This window comes from Bombina bombina, chromosome 2 (assembly GCF_027579735.1).
Source record: "Bombina bombina isolate aBomBom1 chromosome 2, aBomBom1.pri, whole genome shotgun sequence".
Lineage (NCBI taxonomy): Eukaryota > Metazoa > Chordata > Amphibia > Anura > Bombinatoridae > Bombina > Bombina bombina.
The window spans coordinates 1,310,639,637-1,310,656,814 of record NC_069500.1 but is presented as its reverse complement, the minus strand read 5'-3'; the positions used below and the strand labels follow the sequence as shown (position 1 = coordinate 1,310,656,814).

The 17,178-nt window shown below is 35.7% G+C and overlaps 1 protein-coding gene across 1 annotated transcript in view; it reads left to right on the top strand.

Annotated features, from left to right (window-relative positions):
• Positions 1-8,742: 8,742 nt before the first annotated feature.
• The window catches only part of PPP2R2C (protein phosphatase 2 regulatory subunit Bgamma), a 539,035-nt gene continuing 530,599 nt past the window's right edge, over positions 8,743-17,178 (top strand). Inside the window, exon 1 of the mRNA XM_053704157.1 lies at positions 8,743-9,017. Within this exon, the coding sequence (XP_053560132.1) occupies positions 8,948-9,017 (70 nt within the window). The 5' untranslated portion in view covers positions 8,743-8,947. The remainder of the gene's footprint in view (positions 9,018-17,178) is intronic.

The window sequence follows — 17,178 nt, the reverse complement described above, 5'->3', positions numbered from 1 at the left end:
TAGCAACACACAGGCCCAAGGCCAGACTCACCTCCACTCCGCTAACTGTCACCTCTCTAGGCCACAAGATCCCTCCACAGGCTGATGATTCCGGTGTGCTGTGGGCTCTGAGTGTCAGCGGTACATAGGCCACTTGCTCCGCTCTGTTCCTGAGGTCACGTGATCGCGGCCTTATCACCGCTAATGGAGGAGGATTTTCGCGGCTCACCCGTTGATAACCCGGTGTCACTTCAGGGGTCACGGGTGGGTTTTTGTCCCGCAGTAGTGTCCGTGGTGCCCTCCTGGCGTATGTTTCTGAGACCACGTGGTCGCGGCCTTATCACCGCCAGTGGAGGAGGATCCGTGCGGCTCACCCGCTGATGCCCCGGTGTCACTTCAGGGATCCAGAGCAGGTATTTCCCCTGCAACAGAGTCCGTGGTGCTCTCTTCATATACTAGCACTTGGGGTCTGTGTAGCTGCCTGCTCCACGGTCAGGTCCGGTGCTCGTTAGGCGGGTCCGTTTTCTCTTGAGTAGGCAAGGGGCAAAACTCACCCCCTCCTTCCAAAAGTGACAGTTCTTGACTCCCAAGGGCTATGGGATCAATATTTGCACTGGTGATGGCTTAAAATGATGATGGGTCAGTTAGTTTTTAAGCGATACTACACAAGGGACTACAGAGCTCTATTAATCAGCAGCCATCTCGGATGGTGGCCAGACTCCGCCCCCAGTTTAATATAGTTTAATGTAATTTTAGTATAAAAGCTAGGGTAGATTAATTATTTGTTTAATATAGTTTAATGTAATTTTAGTATAACAGTTAGGGTAGGTTAATTAATAGTTTAATATAGTTTAATGTAATTTTAGTATAACAGTTAGAGTAGATTCATTATTAGTTTAATATAGTTTAATGTAATTTTAGTATAACAGTTAGGGTAGGTTAATTTTTAGTTTAATATAGTTTAATGTAATTTTAGTATATCAGTTAGGGTAGGTTAATTAATAGTTTAATATAGTTTAATGTAATTTTAGTATAACAGTTAGGGTAGGTTAATTATTAGTTTAATATAGTTTAATGTAATTTTAGTATAACAGTTAGGGTAGGTTAATTAATAGTTTAATATAGTTCAATGTAATTTTAGTATAATAGTTAGGATAGATTAATTATGAGTTTAATATAGTTTAATGTAATTTTATTATAACAGTTAGGGTAGGTTAATTATGAGTTTAATATAGTTTAATGTAATTTTAGTATAATAGTTAGGGTAGATTAATTAATAGTTTAATATATTTTTATTAAATTCTAAAGGTAAGTTTAAATTTATTATAAGATAGGGATGAGTTAATATTTAATATAAAGTTAGTGGGTTGTTAGGTTTAGGGGTTAATAGTTTAATTTAGTTTATGGCGATGTGGGGGGCTGGCGGTTTAGAGGTTAATAGGTTTAGTAAGTGGTAGTGATGTGGGAGGCCAGAGGTTTAGGGTTTAATACATTTAGTTAGTTGCGGCGGTGTCGGGGAGCGGCGGAATAGGGGTTAATAAGTTTATTAGAGTTGCGGTGGGCTCCGGGAGCGGCGGGATAGGGGTTAATAACTTTATTTCGTTGCGGCGGGGTCTGGGAGCGGCGGGATAGGGGTTAATAACTTTATTTAGTTGCGGCGGGGTCTGGGAGCGGTGTGATAGGGTTTAATACATTTAGTTAGTTGTGGCGGTGTCGGGGAGCGGCGGAATAGGGGTTAATAAGTTTATTAGAGTTGCGGTGGGCTCCGGGAGCAGCGGGATAGGGGTTAATAACTTTATTTAGTTGCGGCGGGGTACGGGATCGGTGGGATAGCGGTTAAACAGTTTAGTATAGTGGCGGTGTTTAGTGACAGGGTACAAATAAAGCTGTGAAAAACCCGAATAGCAGCGAGATCGATGACTGTCCGTTAACAACAGTCCACTGCTCATCGCACCGTACTTGGTGTGTGGCTTTTTGACAGCTTATTATATAAATATGGAGAACGTATTCAGGTCCGGGGCAGCGATGTTAGGCGATGTCAGGCAAGCGTATTGGTGCCGTTGAATGCAAGTAAGTTGACGGCTTGATAAGTAGGCCTCATTGACTCAAAGAAGTCAACGGAGGAAAAAAGTAAAAAGAAAAGAAACCTAACACCCTACTCGAGCGCAAACCTGATCACATATTCTCAAGTGCGCTAACCCGACATGAAAATATTAATATTTCCCATTTCAATGTTCTTTGCATAAAAGAATATGTTATATTTATTCATAAATATTTATTTCTACATATATCTGATGGTATTTTGGTATATAATTTATATCTATACCTATATATATATATATATGTATATTTATAAATACATAGAACATATTCTGCTATGTGCAGAACATTGGAATGTGAAATATACATCCAAAATGAAAAGCCAGCAATGACTCCAGCAATCAGGTAGCTGAGCTGATCCTTGCACAGATGCGTTTCGTGCGCATGCGCACTAGTTCACTGCTTACCTGAGGATCAGCTCAGTAACCTTTTAAGGCTATTCCAATTATGAATTTCTGTTAATCGTTACCTGATTGGATACTTGTACCTAGATAGACACCCCCTGATGCAACATAATGGTGAGCAGTTTAGAGATATATATGTACAAATGTGAATATTTACAGCCCTTGCATAGAAGTTAGAACGTATTTCACAAGACAACATGTTCAAAAAGGAGATGAATAAATCGGCACCCATGTTTCATATAAACATTCAAAGCACTAGAGCTCTAGATACAGTAATGTGCCGAAATAGATTTAATCTCTCATTAGATTCAATATATGTTAATAAAGGGAATACGTCAAAACTAATTGGGGGGGGGGAAACCTGTAGCGTTAAACAAAGTTTATTTTAATTCAACGCTTATTTATACGCTTAAGTCTAATTCCTAATAAGGACGGCACTGTTATGAATACAGCTACACTAAACATGCCCTTAACTAAAAAAGTGATGACATATAGGTACGTGTAAAAATATATAAGGCAGTAACACTACCTTAAAAATATAAGAATTCAAAAAGAGAAATTCTTGTGACTTATAGGTATGAAAATATGTATATGCATTGAGAAAGAATCCAATAAGGTTACATAAATAGCCCTGAGTTTGACGAAGAGTGAAACAACTTATGTTAAAAAACTGTAAAAATAGAGCATATCACGTATGCATAAATACATTCATGTTTTATACACACTACTCAATATCACATATCAGATGTATTTGTTTAGAGCGAGTTTACATTGTTCTGAAATTTCTCTCAAATACAGTTTTTTAACATAAGTTGTTTCACTCTTCGTCAAACTCAGGGCTATTTATGTAACCTTACTGGATTCTTTCTCAATGCATATACATATTTTCTTACCTATAAGTCACAAGGATTTCTCTTTTTGAATTCTTATATTTTTAAGATAGTAGTACTGCCTTATATATTTTTACACGTACATATATGTCATCCCTTTCTTAGTTAATGAAGTATTCCCTTCATTAACATATATTGAATCTAATGAGAGATTATATCTATTTCGGCACATTACTGTATGTAGGGCTCTAGTGCTTTGAATGTTTATATGAAACATGGTTGCCGATTTATGCATCTCCTTTTTGAACATGTTGTCTTGTGAAATCTGTTCTAACTTCTATGCAAGGGCTGTAAATATTCACATTTGTACATATATATCTCTAAACTGCTCACCATTATGTTGCATCAGGGGGCGTCTATCTAGGTAAAAGTATCCAATCGTCTGCGCGAGGATCAGTTCAGCTACCTGATTGCTGGAGTCATTGCTGGCTTTTCATATTCGATGTTGTTTTACGTCTTTTTTATCATTTGGAATAAAGATTGGATTTTATCTTTTACAAGTTTCGCCTTTGGACTATCTGTTCATCACATGTCGTTTTGGATTTCTTATGCCAGTTTGTGAGCGGTACCCTTCTTTGTATGTATACACTCAATGTTTTTGGGGCGTGTTCGGCAGTTCCGCCCAGAGTAGCAGCCATTCTACTGGCAGAAACCAGGGGGTGTGTCCCTGCCCACTTTCCATAGTGCCGGTCTCCTATCTGTGTACCGGACTTTCCAGGTGAGCGCTATCTACAGTGTTCTGTGATCTTTGTCATATAAATACATACATACATATGTACACACATATAAACACACATACATATACATCTTTAGACATCTATATGTATGCATCTCAATGTTAAAGACCTTTACCTGCTTTTTTTTTTTTGTAACACCTGAGACCTCATAGCTTTGAGCCATTTTAAATTTTTTTATTTAATCATTTTTATTAGATGGTGTTATGAATGTAACTGTACTTTTAAATGTATTTTCATGTGTTTTGTGACACTTTTTTGTTTCCCGAAACAGTTAACCATAGCTCTGAGAACGCGATATCCCGACACACATTGACTTAAATTGCGCTCAATTGATCACGTTTACTTTCAACTTTTAATACAAGTGCTACACCTGACGTGTGCAAACAGCCGTAATAAACCCCCTTTCTTTTGCGTGTAATTGTTAGCACGCCACTCGTAATCTGGCATATAGTGCGTACACTGCAAACAAATATTTTGCTGTGCTATGTACGGTGCAAGAGTGTTCGGGGCTTTGGCCTGAACTAAAAGTGGCAACCCTACTTATAAGTGTAATCACATGGGGATAGCTTTATTGAAGAAAAGTGACATAATGATGAAAGATATCATGGCAATGATTCACATTCTACTAATATTACCATACTTGACAAAATTTACCGGGATACTATTTTTTTTTTCTTCAGGCTTCAGATAGAGCATACAATTTAAAGTAACTTCTAATTTACTCCTACTATAAATTTTTATTAATTCTCTTGCTATCTTTATTTAAAAGGCAGGAATTTAAAGCTTAGGATCCGGCCCATTTTAAGTTTCAGCACCCTGGATAGCGCTTACTTATTAGAGGCTACATTTAGCAAACCAATAAGCAAGCGTAACCCAGGTTCTGAACCAAAAATGACCCGGCTCTTAAGCTTTACATTTCTGCTTTTTAAATAAAGATAGCAAGAAAATGAAGAAAATTGATAATAGGAATAAATTAGAAAGTTGCTTAAAATTGCATGCTCTATTTGAACCATTAAAGAAAAAATGTGGGTTTAGTGACCCTTTAAAACAAAGGGAAGACAATTCTGGGACACTTTGCTGCAGAGCAATTAAAGGGACAGTCTACTTAAAATTAAACTTTCATTATTCAGATAGAGCATGCAATTTTAAAGAATGTCCTGTTTACTTTTATCATCAAGTTTGCTTTGTTCTTGGTATTCTTTGTTGAAGGCTAAACCTAGGTAGGCTCATGTGCTAATTTCTATGCTCTTGAACACCTCCTCTTATCTCAATGCATTTTGACAGTTTTTTACAGGTAGACAGTACTAGTTCATGTGTGCCCTATAGATAACATTGTGCATTGTTACCTAGGAGTCAGCACTGATTGGCTAAAATGCATGTCTGTCAAAAGAACTGAAATAAGAGGGAAGTTTGCAGAGGCTTAGATACAAAGTAATCACAGAGGTAAAAAGTGTATTAATATAACCATGTTGGTTATGCAAAACTGGGGAATGGGTAATAAAGAGATTATCCATCTTTTTAAAAAAAAAAATTCTGGAGTAGACTGTCTCTTTAAAGTGAAGGTCAATTTTGATGAATTAGTGCCTGGTTTTTAATAATCCTATTAAAAACAAGGGCACTTTAATTCATCAAAATTGACATTTTACACATTTTCTTCAAAAACTTACCTTTTAATCCTGGCACTCGCTCCAGCACTTCCTCTGCCCGTCACAAGCCGTCTTCTCGGGTCCAAAATGACGAATCCGGCTTCCTCTAATCAGGGCGTTGCATCAGGCCAAGATTCCCCCGGGGGGGGGGGGGGGGGAATCCATGATTGGAGGAAGCCGGGTTCGTCATTTCTGACGTCTGCAGAAGGCTTCCGACAGCCGGGGGAATCGCTGGAGCGGCTGCCAGAATAAAAAGGTAAGTTTTTGAAGAAAAGAAGTCAAATGTCAATTTTGGTAAATTAAAGTGCCCTTGTTTTTAATAGGATTATTAAAAACGGGGCACTAATTCATCAAAATTGACCTTCACTTTAAGTAAGTAGTTTATATGGAAGTACTGACCCCACTCACCAATGGTTTCCATAACTTTCGTCCTCTTTTCACCACTACAAAAGATGTAAACTGTGCACGAGTCAGATTCCAAGCCCTATAGATAGCACAGGGTGTATAATCCTTTGGGCAACCCTGCTAAAAGAATAACACTAAATCTGGTATTACAGGTGGGTGGTTAAATATTTTAACCAAAGCAACTTAACCTGACCAATACTTTCTTTAGCCCGCCCTATACTTTTAAGGACTAGAGAAAGAAGTGTTAATAGTGCACTCCTTGCCCTTGTATCACAAGTGGTGAGTTAAATACAATCTAAAACACAGTGCATTCAGAAAGTATTCAGAGCCTTTCATTGTTTTCACATTTTGTTATGTTGCAGCCTTATGCTAAAATGGTTTACATTGTATTTTTTTTTCACATCAATCTACCATCCATACTCAATACCCCATACCCCAATTACATACAAAAAAACTGATTTTTGGTAACTTTGAAAAAAAAATATCACATTGACATAAGTATTCAGACTGTCAACTCAGTACTTAGTTGAAGCACCTTTGGCAGTGATTACTATCTATCTATCTATCTATCTATCTATCTATCTATCATCTATCTATCCATCATCTATCAAAATACCTATAATCTATCTTATCCATCATCTATCAAAATACCTATAATCTATCTATCTATCTATCCATCATATATTATCTATCAACATATCTATAATCTATCTATCTATCTATCTATCTATCTATCTATAATCTATCATAATCTATATATCATTTATCGATCTATTTATATATCTATCTATCTTTCTATCTTTCTCTTTTTGTCTGTCTGTCTACATAGCTCTAATCTATTATCTATCTATCATCATCTATATATCATATATCTGTCTGCCTATCTTTCTCTATTATATCTATCTATTACCTATCTAATATATCTATTATCTATTTATCTATCATCTATCTATCTATCTATCTATCTATATATATATATATATATAATCTATCTATCTCTAATCTATCACCATCCATAATCTATCTATTTATCTATCTATCTATCTATCTATCTATCTATCTATCTATCTATGAAATCTATCTATCATTTATATATCAACTATCTATGTATCATCTATCTATTTATATATATATCATCTATCTGTTTATCAAATCTATCTATCATTAATCTTTCCATCTATCCATAGTCGTTCTATCATCTATCTATCTATATATCTATCTATCTATCCATCATCTATCAAAATATCTATTGATATATCTATCATCTATCTATAAATCTATCCACCATCCATCTATCTATCTATCATCTATCCATCTATCTAATCTATTTATATCTATCTAATATATCATCTATCAATCTATTATCTATCTATCTTATCAATATCTATCTATCTATATATCTATCTATCTATCTATCTATCATCAATCTAATGATCTATCTATCATCTATCAATATATATATATATATATATATATATATATATATATATATATGTATATATATATATATAATCTATCTAATGTCTCACCTATCAATCTAACTATCATCTATCTATAAGCCTATCCATAATCTATCTATCTATCTATCTATCTATCTATCTATCTATCATCTATCTAATCAATCTATTTATATCTAATCTATATTTAATCTATCTATCTATCTATCTATCTATATATATATATATGTCCATCATCTATATATCATCTATCAAAATATCTATCAATCAATCAATCAATCAATCATCTATCTATAAATATATCCATCATCCATTTATCTATCATCTATCTATCTATCTATCTATCTATCTAATTAATCTATTTATATATATCTAATCTTTAATCTATCTATCTATTATGTGTATATATATATGTGTGTGTGTGTGTGTTATCAATCTATTTATATCTATCTAATCTATCTTTAATCTATCATCTATCATCAATCTATCCATCATCTTTCTGTTATATATCACAATATCTAGCTGTCATCTATCTATCTAACAAAATATATATCTATAATATATCTATCTATATATAATCTATCTGTCTCATCTATCAATCTATCATCTATTTATATCTAATCTATCTTTCATCTATCATCTATCTATCTTTTATCATCTACCATAAATCTATCATCTAAATATGAAACTACAGTATATGTATAACTAGCATCTACCTATCCATGTACATCATCAGTAATAAGTTGTGCAAGACAGGTAGTGAACATCTATTTATTATTAGACACTGTAGCCCTGACATACAAAATAAAGCCCAGTAGGAGGGTCTGTAGTGTGTTCCTATTAACAAACTTCACTCCTCAGCATTTACAAGCGGGTATCACACAGTGTCAAGCAGAGTGCATTCCCTGCAGTGTCATTTTTTCTTTCCTCACTTTCTAACAGCACATGTAGGCTCAGATGCTGCCTGGTTGGGCCGACACAGGCTGCTAGGGAGGGGCATTTCTGTGATGCAGCATAAGCATATGACAGAACCAGACAACAAGTCACACACTGCTGCTGCTGCTTCCCATCTCCTGGCTGTATTTGCTGCAGTGGCCTCGCTTGCTGACCATAGAGCAGCTCTGGTGGGTTACCGCGCTGAGAACCTGCAGCCCTAGCTTGTAACTCTCGGATCCTGTGTCCTGCTGCATTGTCCTGTCCCTCAGGATGCTGGCCGCCCGGGCTCCCCGCCTCTGCTAGGCAGTGGCACTATGGATGGTGCTCTTGTGACGACCTCTGCTGATTCCATCAGTCCACTGCGGACAGGCATGCTGAGTAATTCTGCTGTAAATGGGCGAGGACGTGGACACGCGAAAAATTAACCACAGCTTTCTCAGGGACCACAACTATGTGACTGAAGGTAGCATAATTTGTTGTTATTAGCTCAAGTGCCACCCTACATGTGATACCCACTCACCATCGTGTGTCTCCTCCCCTGTTTTATTTTTAATTTGTGTATTTTAGACTCACACTGTGTCCACGTCTTGTCTTGATACCACCATATCTAAAGGCTTATTTTATTACTAGCTTGGGGGAATTATGGCAAGTGCATCACTAGGTAGGGTAAGTGACAATGACTCCAGTGCAAAATTGGTTGATTACTGCAGAGGGAATTTAAAAGGAAATTTAATGACATATCAATTAATTTGTGTCATTGATAGTTTTTGTATTAATATTGGTTTGTGTTTCTTGGGGAAAAAAATACTATTGGCTAAAAATGCAGCATCATCATGTATCATTTATGGCTCAGTGGCCATATATATTCTCACTCATTAACAACTTATCTGTTAAACAGTATTGCTGCTGCAGTATATGGCTAATTTATAGGCCACTTATAGTTGGATTGTAAGTTTGTGCTATTTTCTTTAATTATAAAGAAAATATAACTAAAATCTTAACTTTTAGTTGTATCATTATGTATTGGACATGAAGCAGAAAATGTTACAGGATACATAATCAGTAACTTAAAAAATATCTGTAAAGCTGTACTAAACACATATAGAGGTGCAGAGCAGGGCTGGTAAACTGTATTGTGAATATAAACTGTGGTGTTGTGTATGATGTGCAAACTGAAATGTAGATTTTTAGTGTATAGTTTGTATAACTGAGATCTCTGATATGTAATTGGGTGGGGGGAAAAATCAATGATAAGAGAGCCAGCACTGCATATATTATATAAAGGCCCTATTTGTGTAATATATGATAAATCATTTTCATTTTGATCAATTTATATAATGGGTTATCCATGCATTTAGTATAAAAAGATGTTGTTTTTTTAATCAGTCAATATGCAATATTTGGACACAACATTGGTATTTAAATGCAAGAGCAAGGTATGTAACACATAACTGTAGATTTGAGAAGATAAATAAACTGTAGATGTTATCTTGTCTATATTCACAAGCTTAGTACATTTATGTCGCCATCCTACATAAAATTCTGCACAATCCCAGGGTTGCAACGCTGTCCATCACTCAGCTGTCTTAACTTGTAAATTTAGATACCCACACAAATGATAAGCACCCAGAAGCCTGCTCTGTTTGTTTGCTATATAGGTGCATAGACAGACAGATAAATAGCGCTACAGAATTTTGCAGCTATATACAAATAAATAATAATAATATAATAATAGACAATTAGATAGATATATAAATAGATTGTGCAACGGAATTTTGTGCCAAATACATGATAATGATAAAATAATAGATTCGATAGATAGGCGATAGACAGACTTACAGACTACATTAGTTTTTTAAAATGTGTTTGAAATCCTTAACGCAATATTTGGAGAGATTTAGTTGTCAGCAGTAGGTTCGGTTACTCATCCCAGCACTAAATTAAAGCAATAGCGACGTGAGCATACCTTTGATTTGATTTAAAAGGATAAAGATTTGTTTGATAAAAAGGAAATTACAACCAGCTCTAACAGACTAGGTAATATGTGATCCATAAAAATACATTCTACTGTAAAAATAACATGCTCTAATTTGATATAGGATTTTATTTTTAAATTAAAAGAACATGAAACCCAAACATTTTCTTTCATGATTTAGGTAGAACATACAATTTTAAACAACTTTACAGTTTACTTCTATTAACAAATTTGTTTCATTCTCTTGGTATCATTTGTTGAAGGAGCAACAGTGCACTGTTAATTTTTAACTGAACACATGGGTGAGCCAATAACAATCGATATATAATATACATATATGCAGCCACCAATCAGCATCTAGAACCTGGGTTCTTTGCTGTTCCTGAGCTTTCCTAGATAAACCTTTTAGCAAAGGATAACAAGAGAAGGAAGCAAATTAAATTATAGAAGTAAATTGGAAAGCTGTTTAAAATTGTATGCTCTGTCTAAATCATGACATACATTTTTTAGGTTTCATGTCCCTTTAATGCTTGTGGCAAACTATGGGGTTAATCACAATCATGTGCTAGTTTTTGACAGATAACGAATGCTGAATGTTGGCTGGTATTCTGTTTTTCCTGTGATCATAATCCTAAAACGCTTTTGCTGTTAAAGGGACATGAAATCCAAAATTGTTCTTTCAGATAGAGCATACAATTTTAAATGCCTTTCCAATTTACTTCTATTATCTAATTTGATTAGTTCCCTTGGTATCCTTGGCTGAAAAGGATACCTAGATAGGCACAGGAGCTGGGAGCTAGCTGCTGATTGGTGGCTGCACATATATACCACTCATCATTGGGTTATTGTTGGGTTCAGGTAGCTTCCAGTAATGCATTCCTGCTCCTTCAATAAAGGATTACAAGAGAATGAAACAAAACTGATCATTAAATGGACAGTCTACAATAGAATTTTTATTGTTTTAAAAAATAGATAATCCCTTTATTGCCCATTCACCAATTTTGCATAACCAACACAGTTATATTAATATATTTTTTACCTCTGTCATTACCTTGTATCTAAGCATCTTCTTACAGCCCCCTGATCACATGACTTTTTATTTATTATTTATTGACTTGCACTTAACTAACTCCCCGGGCGTGAACACAATGTTATCTATATGGCTCACATGAACTAACACAAAGCAAATAAAAAAGCATGTGATAAGATGCTGTCAGTAGTGGCTTAGAAACAGGCAGAAATGTAGAGGTTTAGATGTTATAAAGTATATTAATATATCAATGTTGGTTGTGCAGAGATGGGGAATGGATAGTAAAGGCATTATCTATTTTTTTAACCCTTTGAGTGCTAAGCACTTTCCCACCTGGGTGCTAAGATTTTGCAAGTTTTTTTTAATTTTTTTATTTTTTAAACAATTTTTTTTTAACTTTTTTTTTTTCAGACTCCCAATACTTACACTGGGTGATTACCTTTCCAATGATGGGTCTTGGGAGTCTGTAGCTGCTTAGATGCCTGAGATACAGGCTTTTAAGCAGCATGCCCCCTGCTCCTATACTTAACATTGTTAAGTATAAATAAAGTTGCACGGTGACGTCATCATGTTATTGCGTGTGACGTCACCACGCATAACATGAAGCCCCGGTGATGCCTGTCACTATGCAGGCATGATCGCCAGGGTAGGAGCGGGTGGGAGCCCCCAGATCTCCCTCAAGGTGGGAGAGTGCTAGTGATGGCTCTGAGCTGTCATTAGCACCAGAGTGGGAAACTGTGTGACGGCTCAGAGCCGTCATTAGCACTCAAATGGTTAAACAATAACAATTTTAGTGTAGACTGTCCCATTTAGTAAATTGGAAAGTTGCTTAAAGGGACATAATACTCATATGCTAAATCACTTGAAACTGATGCAGTATAACTGTAAAAAGCTGACAGGAAAATATCACCTGAGCATCTCTATGTAAAAAAGGAAGATATTTTACCTCAGAATTTCCTAAGCTCAGCAGAGTAAGTTCTGTGTAAAAAGTTATACTCAGCTGCAGCCCAGCTGCAGGAAAAAAAAATAAAAAATGAAGAAATGAACAGCAGCCAATCTGCATCAACAGTGCTGAGGTCATGAACTCTTTTACTGTGATCTCATGAGATTTCATAGTAAACTTCCTTAAACTGAATAGGGAAATAACATGAGTGTGCACGGAAGCTCACACCCTTAGCTGTCCCGGGACAGACATACTGATTTGTTGCTTAGAAGTCCTTTACAAGGGGATGTGGCTACTGAGAAACTTTTGAGGTAAAATATCTTTCTTTTTTACATAGAGATATTCAGGTGATATTGTCTAGTCAGCTTTTTACTGCTATACTGCATCACTTTCAAGTGTTTAAACATTTGGGTATCATGGCCCTTTAAAAATGTATGTTCTATCTGAATTGCAAAAGAAAAGTTTTGTGTTTCATGTCCCTTCAATACCCCTCAAGCTGGAAATGTACCGCTTAGAAACAGCACAAAACTATCTTTTATTGGTAGTCTCTCAATTTTAAAGTCTAAAACCCAAATGCACAGAATTAACTACTAACGAAATGGAGATTTTGTGGGATTATCCATTACATTACAGGTTGAAGGGCCTGTAAGTTGACTACTCCTTTTTAATAGTGTGTAGTGATACTAATTGGTGATATACATATATATATATATATATATATATGCAATTAACCTGTTGTATGTGAAAAGATAGAGATATATGTGTGTTTTTTTTTAAGAAGAGGGGCATTATCGATATAGTGGATGTGTGTTTGTTGCGTTGTAGATTTAGCTAATTTTTATTAGTTTAAAACGTATTGTTTTAACTGTAATTGATTGAGCAGGTAGTATTTGTATCTGTTTGTGGATGTTAATTATTATAGGGACAGTATACACCAATTTTCACAAAACTGCATGTAATAGACACTACTATAAAGAAGAATATGCACAGATACTGATCTAAAAATTTTTTTTCCTGATTCAGACAAAACATGACATTTTAAACAAATTTTCTATTCAATTCTATTATCTATTTCTCTTGGTAAAATTTGTTGAAAAGAATACCTAGGTAGTAGGTTCAGGAACAGCAAGGCATCACTGGGAGCTAGGTGCCTGGCTGCACATATTTCCCTCTTGTTATTAGCGTACCCAATGTGCTCAGCTAGCTCCCAGTATTGTATTGCTGCCTTTTCAACAAAGGATATTACAAAGCAAATTCGATAATAGAAGTAAATTGGAAATTTGTTTAAAATGTTACACAAACTACAGGTTTTTATGAACCCTTATGTATTTAACCAATGCACAGCAGGACACGGCTGGAGAACCATTCGAAATCAATATATGCAGATAGTCGCCAGTTATAGGCCCTATCCTGCCCAGGAGGTATGCGAGTTTGCCGCTTTTGCAGGGGTTACACATAGTTTCAAGAAGGATTTTTGCTCAATTATAAAATGCTGTAACAAATTAGAACATTTAATATTACAGCAGATCTTAAGAGAACTTAGCTGTATCAGAGATTAAAGTGGAAAACCATTCTGACAATTAGGGGTTGCTCTGGTGCATTTGCCTGAATATAAATTAAGGGAATGCACAAATAAGTATTAACTAAGGCAACAGCTTTCTCACCAAAGTCGCTACAGATTCTCGTGTAATCTACAGGGTTTTGTAAGATTGGTAAGAAAGCTCTTTATTTTGTCTTTACCAATTGTTTAATATGTTCAGAGTATTCAGTCTAGAAGTTTACCTATGTAGGACTGGTACAACAAGTTTAAAGGACCATTTCGGTGGCCATTTTAACACCAGAGACCCTGCAACTTAATCGCTTAGATTACGAGTGGCGTGCAAACTGTAGCGCAAGTGCAATATGTTTTTTTTTTCCAGCTCCCTAGAGCGTCTTTCAGCCTCTCTAGCCTCACCAGTCCTCTTATGTTATTAAATAGTATTTAATGACATAAGGACTGGTAAAGCTACAGAGGCTGAAGATGCTTTAGGGAGCCAAAAAAAAAACCATATCACACTTGCGCTACAGTTTGCGCGCCACTCGTAATCTAGGCAAATGTGTTTAGTGTATGTGGGTAGTTACACAATCCAACAGTGTGTTTGTTGCTGCTGATTGAGGCAGTGGGGTTTCCACTCAGGACCAGAAGTTCTTTGCGGCTACAAAGCTGTAATTGAACTATGTGCTTTAAAGGGACATTAAACACTAAATACATGCTAGATAGAATGATGCATTCAAAGAAAAGATTAGTCCATGACTAACATGTAGATGTATTTTTTAAAGTTTGATTAGTTGTTTAAAAAGTGACAAAATAAGTGTAAAGTTTTAGTGTCTATAAAACACTGGGAGCTGCCATGTTGTAACTTGTGTTACCTTCTCTGCTGTGGCCAATTAGAGACAGTTATAAATAGTTCACTAGAGTGTGCAGCCAATGGTTGTGCTGGATTTAACAGTGTTCTGCACTTCCATTTCTTACAGGAACTGAAAAGCTCACAATTTCAGAATGGAATTACAGGCAAAGAGGACAAAATAAATAATTAAAGTATCCCTTTAAGGCAATCCAGTATATTATAGGAACATTATTTATTTATATATGCATAGTGTATATTAGCAAGGTAATTGCAAAAGATTGTCATTCAGAACTCGATTTTCTTTCGTTCATGATTCAGCTACAGCAAATAATTGTAAACAACTTTCTAATTTGCTTCTGTTAACAAGCTTGTTCCTTTGGTATTCTTTGTTAAATGACTGCCGATACACTAATAGGAGCTAGCTGAACACATAAGGTGAGCCATGGACAAAAGGCATATATATATATATGTGCAGCCACAAATCAGCAGCTAGTTCCCAGTATTGCTTAACTCCTCCTACATATACTTTTCAATAAAGGATATTTAAGAGAATGAAGGAAATTAGATAATAGATGTAAAAAGGAAAATTGTTTGAAAATGTATCTTCTATCTGAACCCTGAAAGAAAAATTATGGGTTTCATATCCCTTTAATATTTTATATATATATATATATATATATATATATATATATATATATATATATATATATATATATATATATATTATTATTATTATTATTATTTTTTAGCTCAGTTACCATTTGGAAATTTCAAAAATAAATGATGCCTTGAACTGATAAAGCAGTCACTGTGTATAATGTTGCAAAGTCAGCATTCTGATTGTCTTGGGCCCAGATTACGAGTTTTGCGTTAGAGGCTATGTGGTGCTAACGAGCAGTTTTCTCTCACCGCTCACTTACATGCAGCGCTGGTATTATGAGTTTTCAGAAACCCGTAGTTAAAAGGCAAGAAGTGAGCGTTGAGCAAAATTTTGCTCCTTACCGCACTCCAATACCAGCGCTGCTTAAGTCAGCGGTGAGCTGGTGTAACGTGCTCGTGCACAATTTCCCCATAGGAATCAACGGGGAGAGCCGGCTGAAAAAAAAACACCTGTAAAAAAGCAGCGTAAAACTCCTTAACGCAGCCCCATTGATTCCTATGGGGAAATAAAATGTATGTTTACACCTAAGCCCGAGTCTAAACACCCCTAATCTTACACTTATTAACCCCTAATCTGCCGCCCCCGACATCGCCGACACCTACATTATAATTATTAACCCCTAATCTGCCGCTCCAGTCACCGCCGCCACATACATTATATATATGAACTCCTAATCTGCTGCCCCCAACATCGCCGACACCTACATTATATTTATTAACCCCTAATCTGCCGCCCCCAACGTCGCCTCCACTATAATAAACATATTAACCCCTAAACCGCCGCACTCCCGCCTCGCAAACATTAGTTAAATATTATTAACCCCTAATCTGCCGTCCCTAACATCGCCGCCACCTACCTACATTTATTAACCACTAATCTGCCACCCCCAACGTCGCCGCCACTATATTAAAGTTATTAACCCCTAAACCTAAGTCTAACCCTAAACCTAACACCCCCTAACTTAAATATAATTTAAATAAATCTAAATAAATTTTCCTATCATTAACGAAATTATTCCTATTTAAAACTAAATACTTACCTATAAAATAAACCCTAAGATAGCTACAATATAACTAATAGTTAGATTATAGCTATTTTAGGGTTTATTTTTATTTTACAGGCAAGTTTGTATTTATTTTAACTAGGTAGAATAGTTATTAAATAGTTATTAACTATTTAATAACTACCTAGTTAAAGTAAAGACAAATTTACCTGTAAAATAAAACCTAACCTAAGTTACACTAACACCTAACACTACACTATAATTAAATAAATTAACTAAATTAACAACAATTCAATTTAAATTAAATTAGCTAAAGTACAAAAACAAACAAACAGGATTTTTTCTACCATAATTCCGATTGGCTGATAGAATTCTATAAGCCAATCGGAATTTAAGGGACGCCATCTTGGATGACGTCACTTAAAGGTACCTTCATTCTGTTTTAGTCGTTGGAAGAAGAGGATGCTCCACGTCGGATGTCTTGAAGATGGATCCGCTCCGTGCCGGATGGATGAAGATAGAAGATGCCATCTGGATGAAGACTTCTGCCCGTCTGGAGGACCACTTCTGCCCGTCTGGAGGACCACTTCGCCCGGCTTAGATGAAGTCGTCTCCCGGTAAGTCG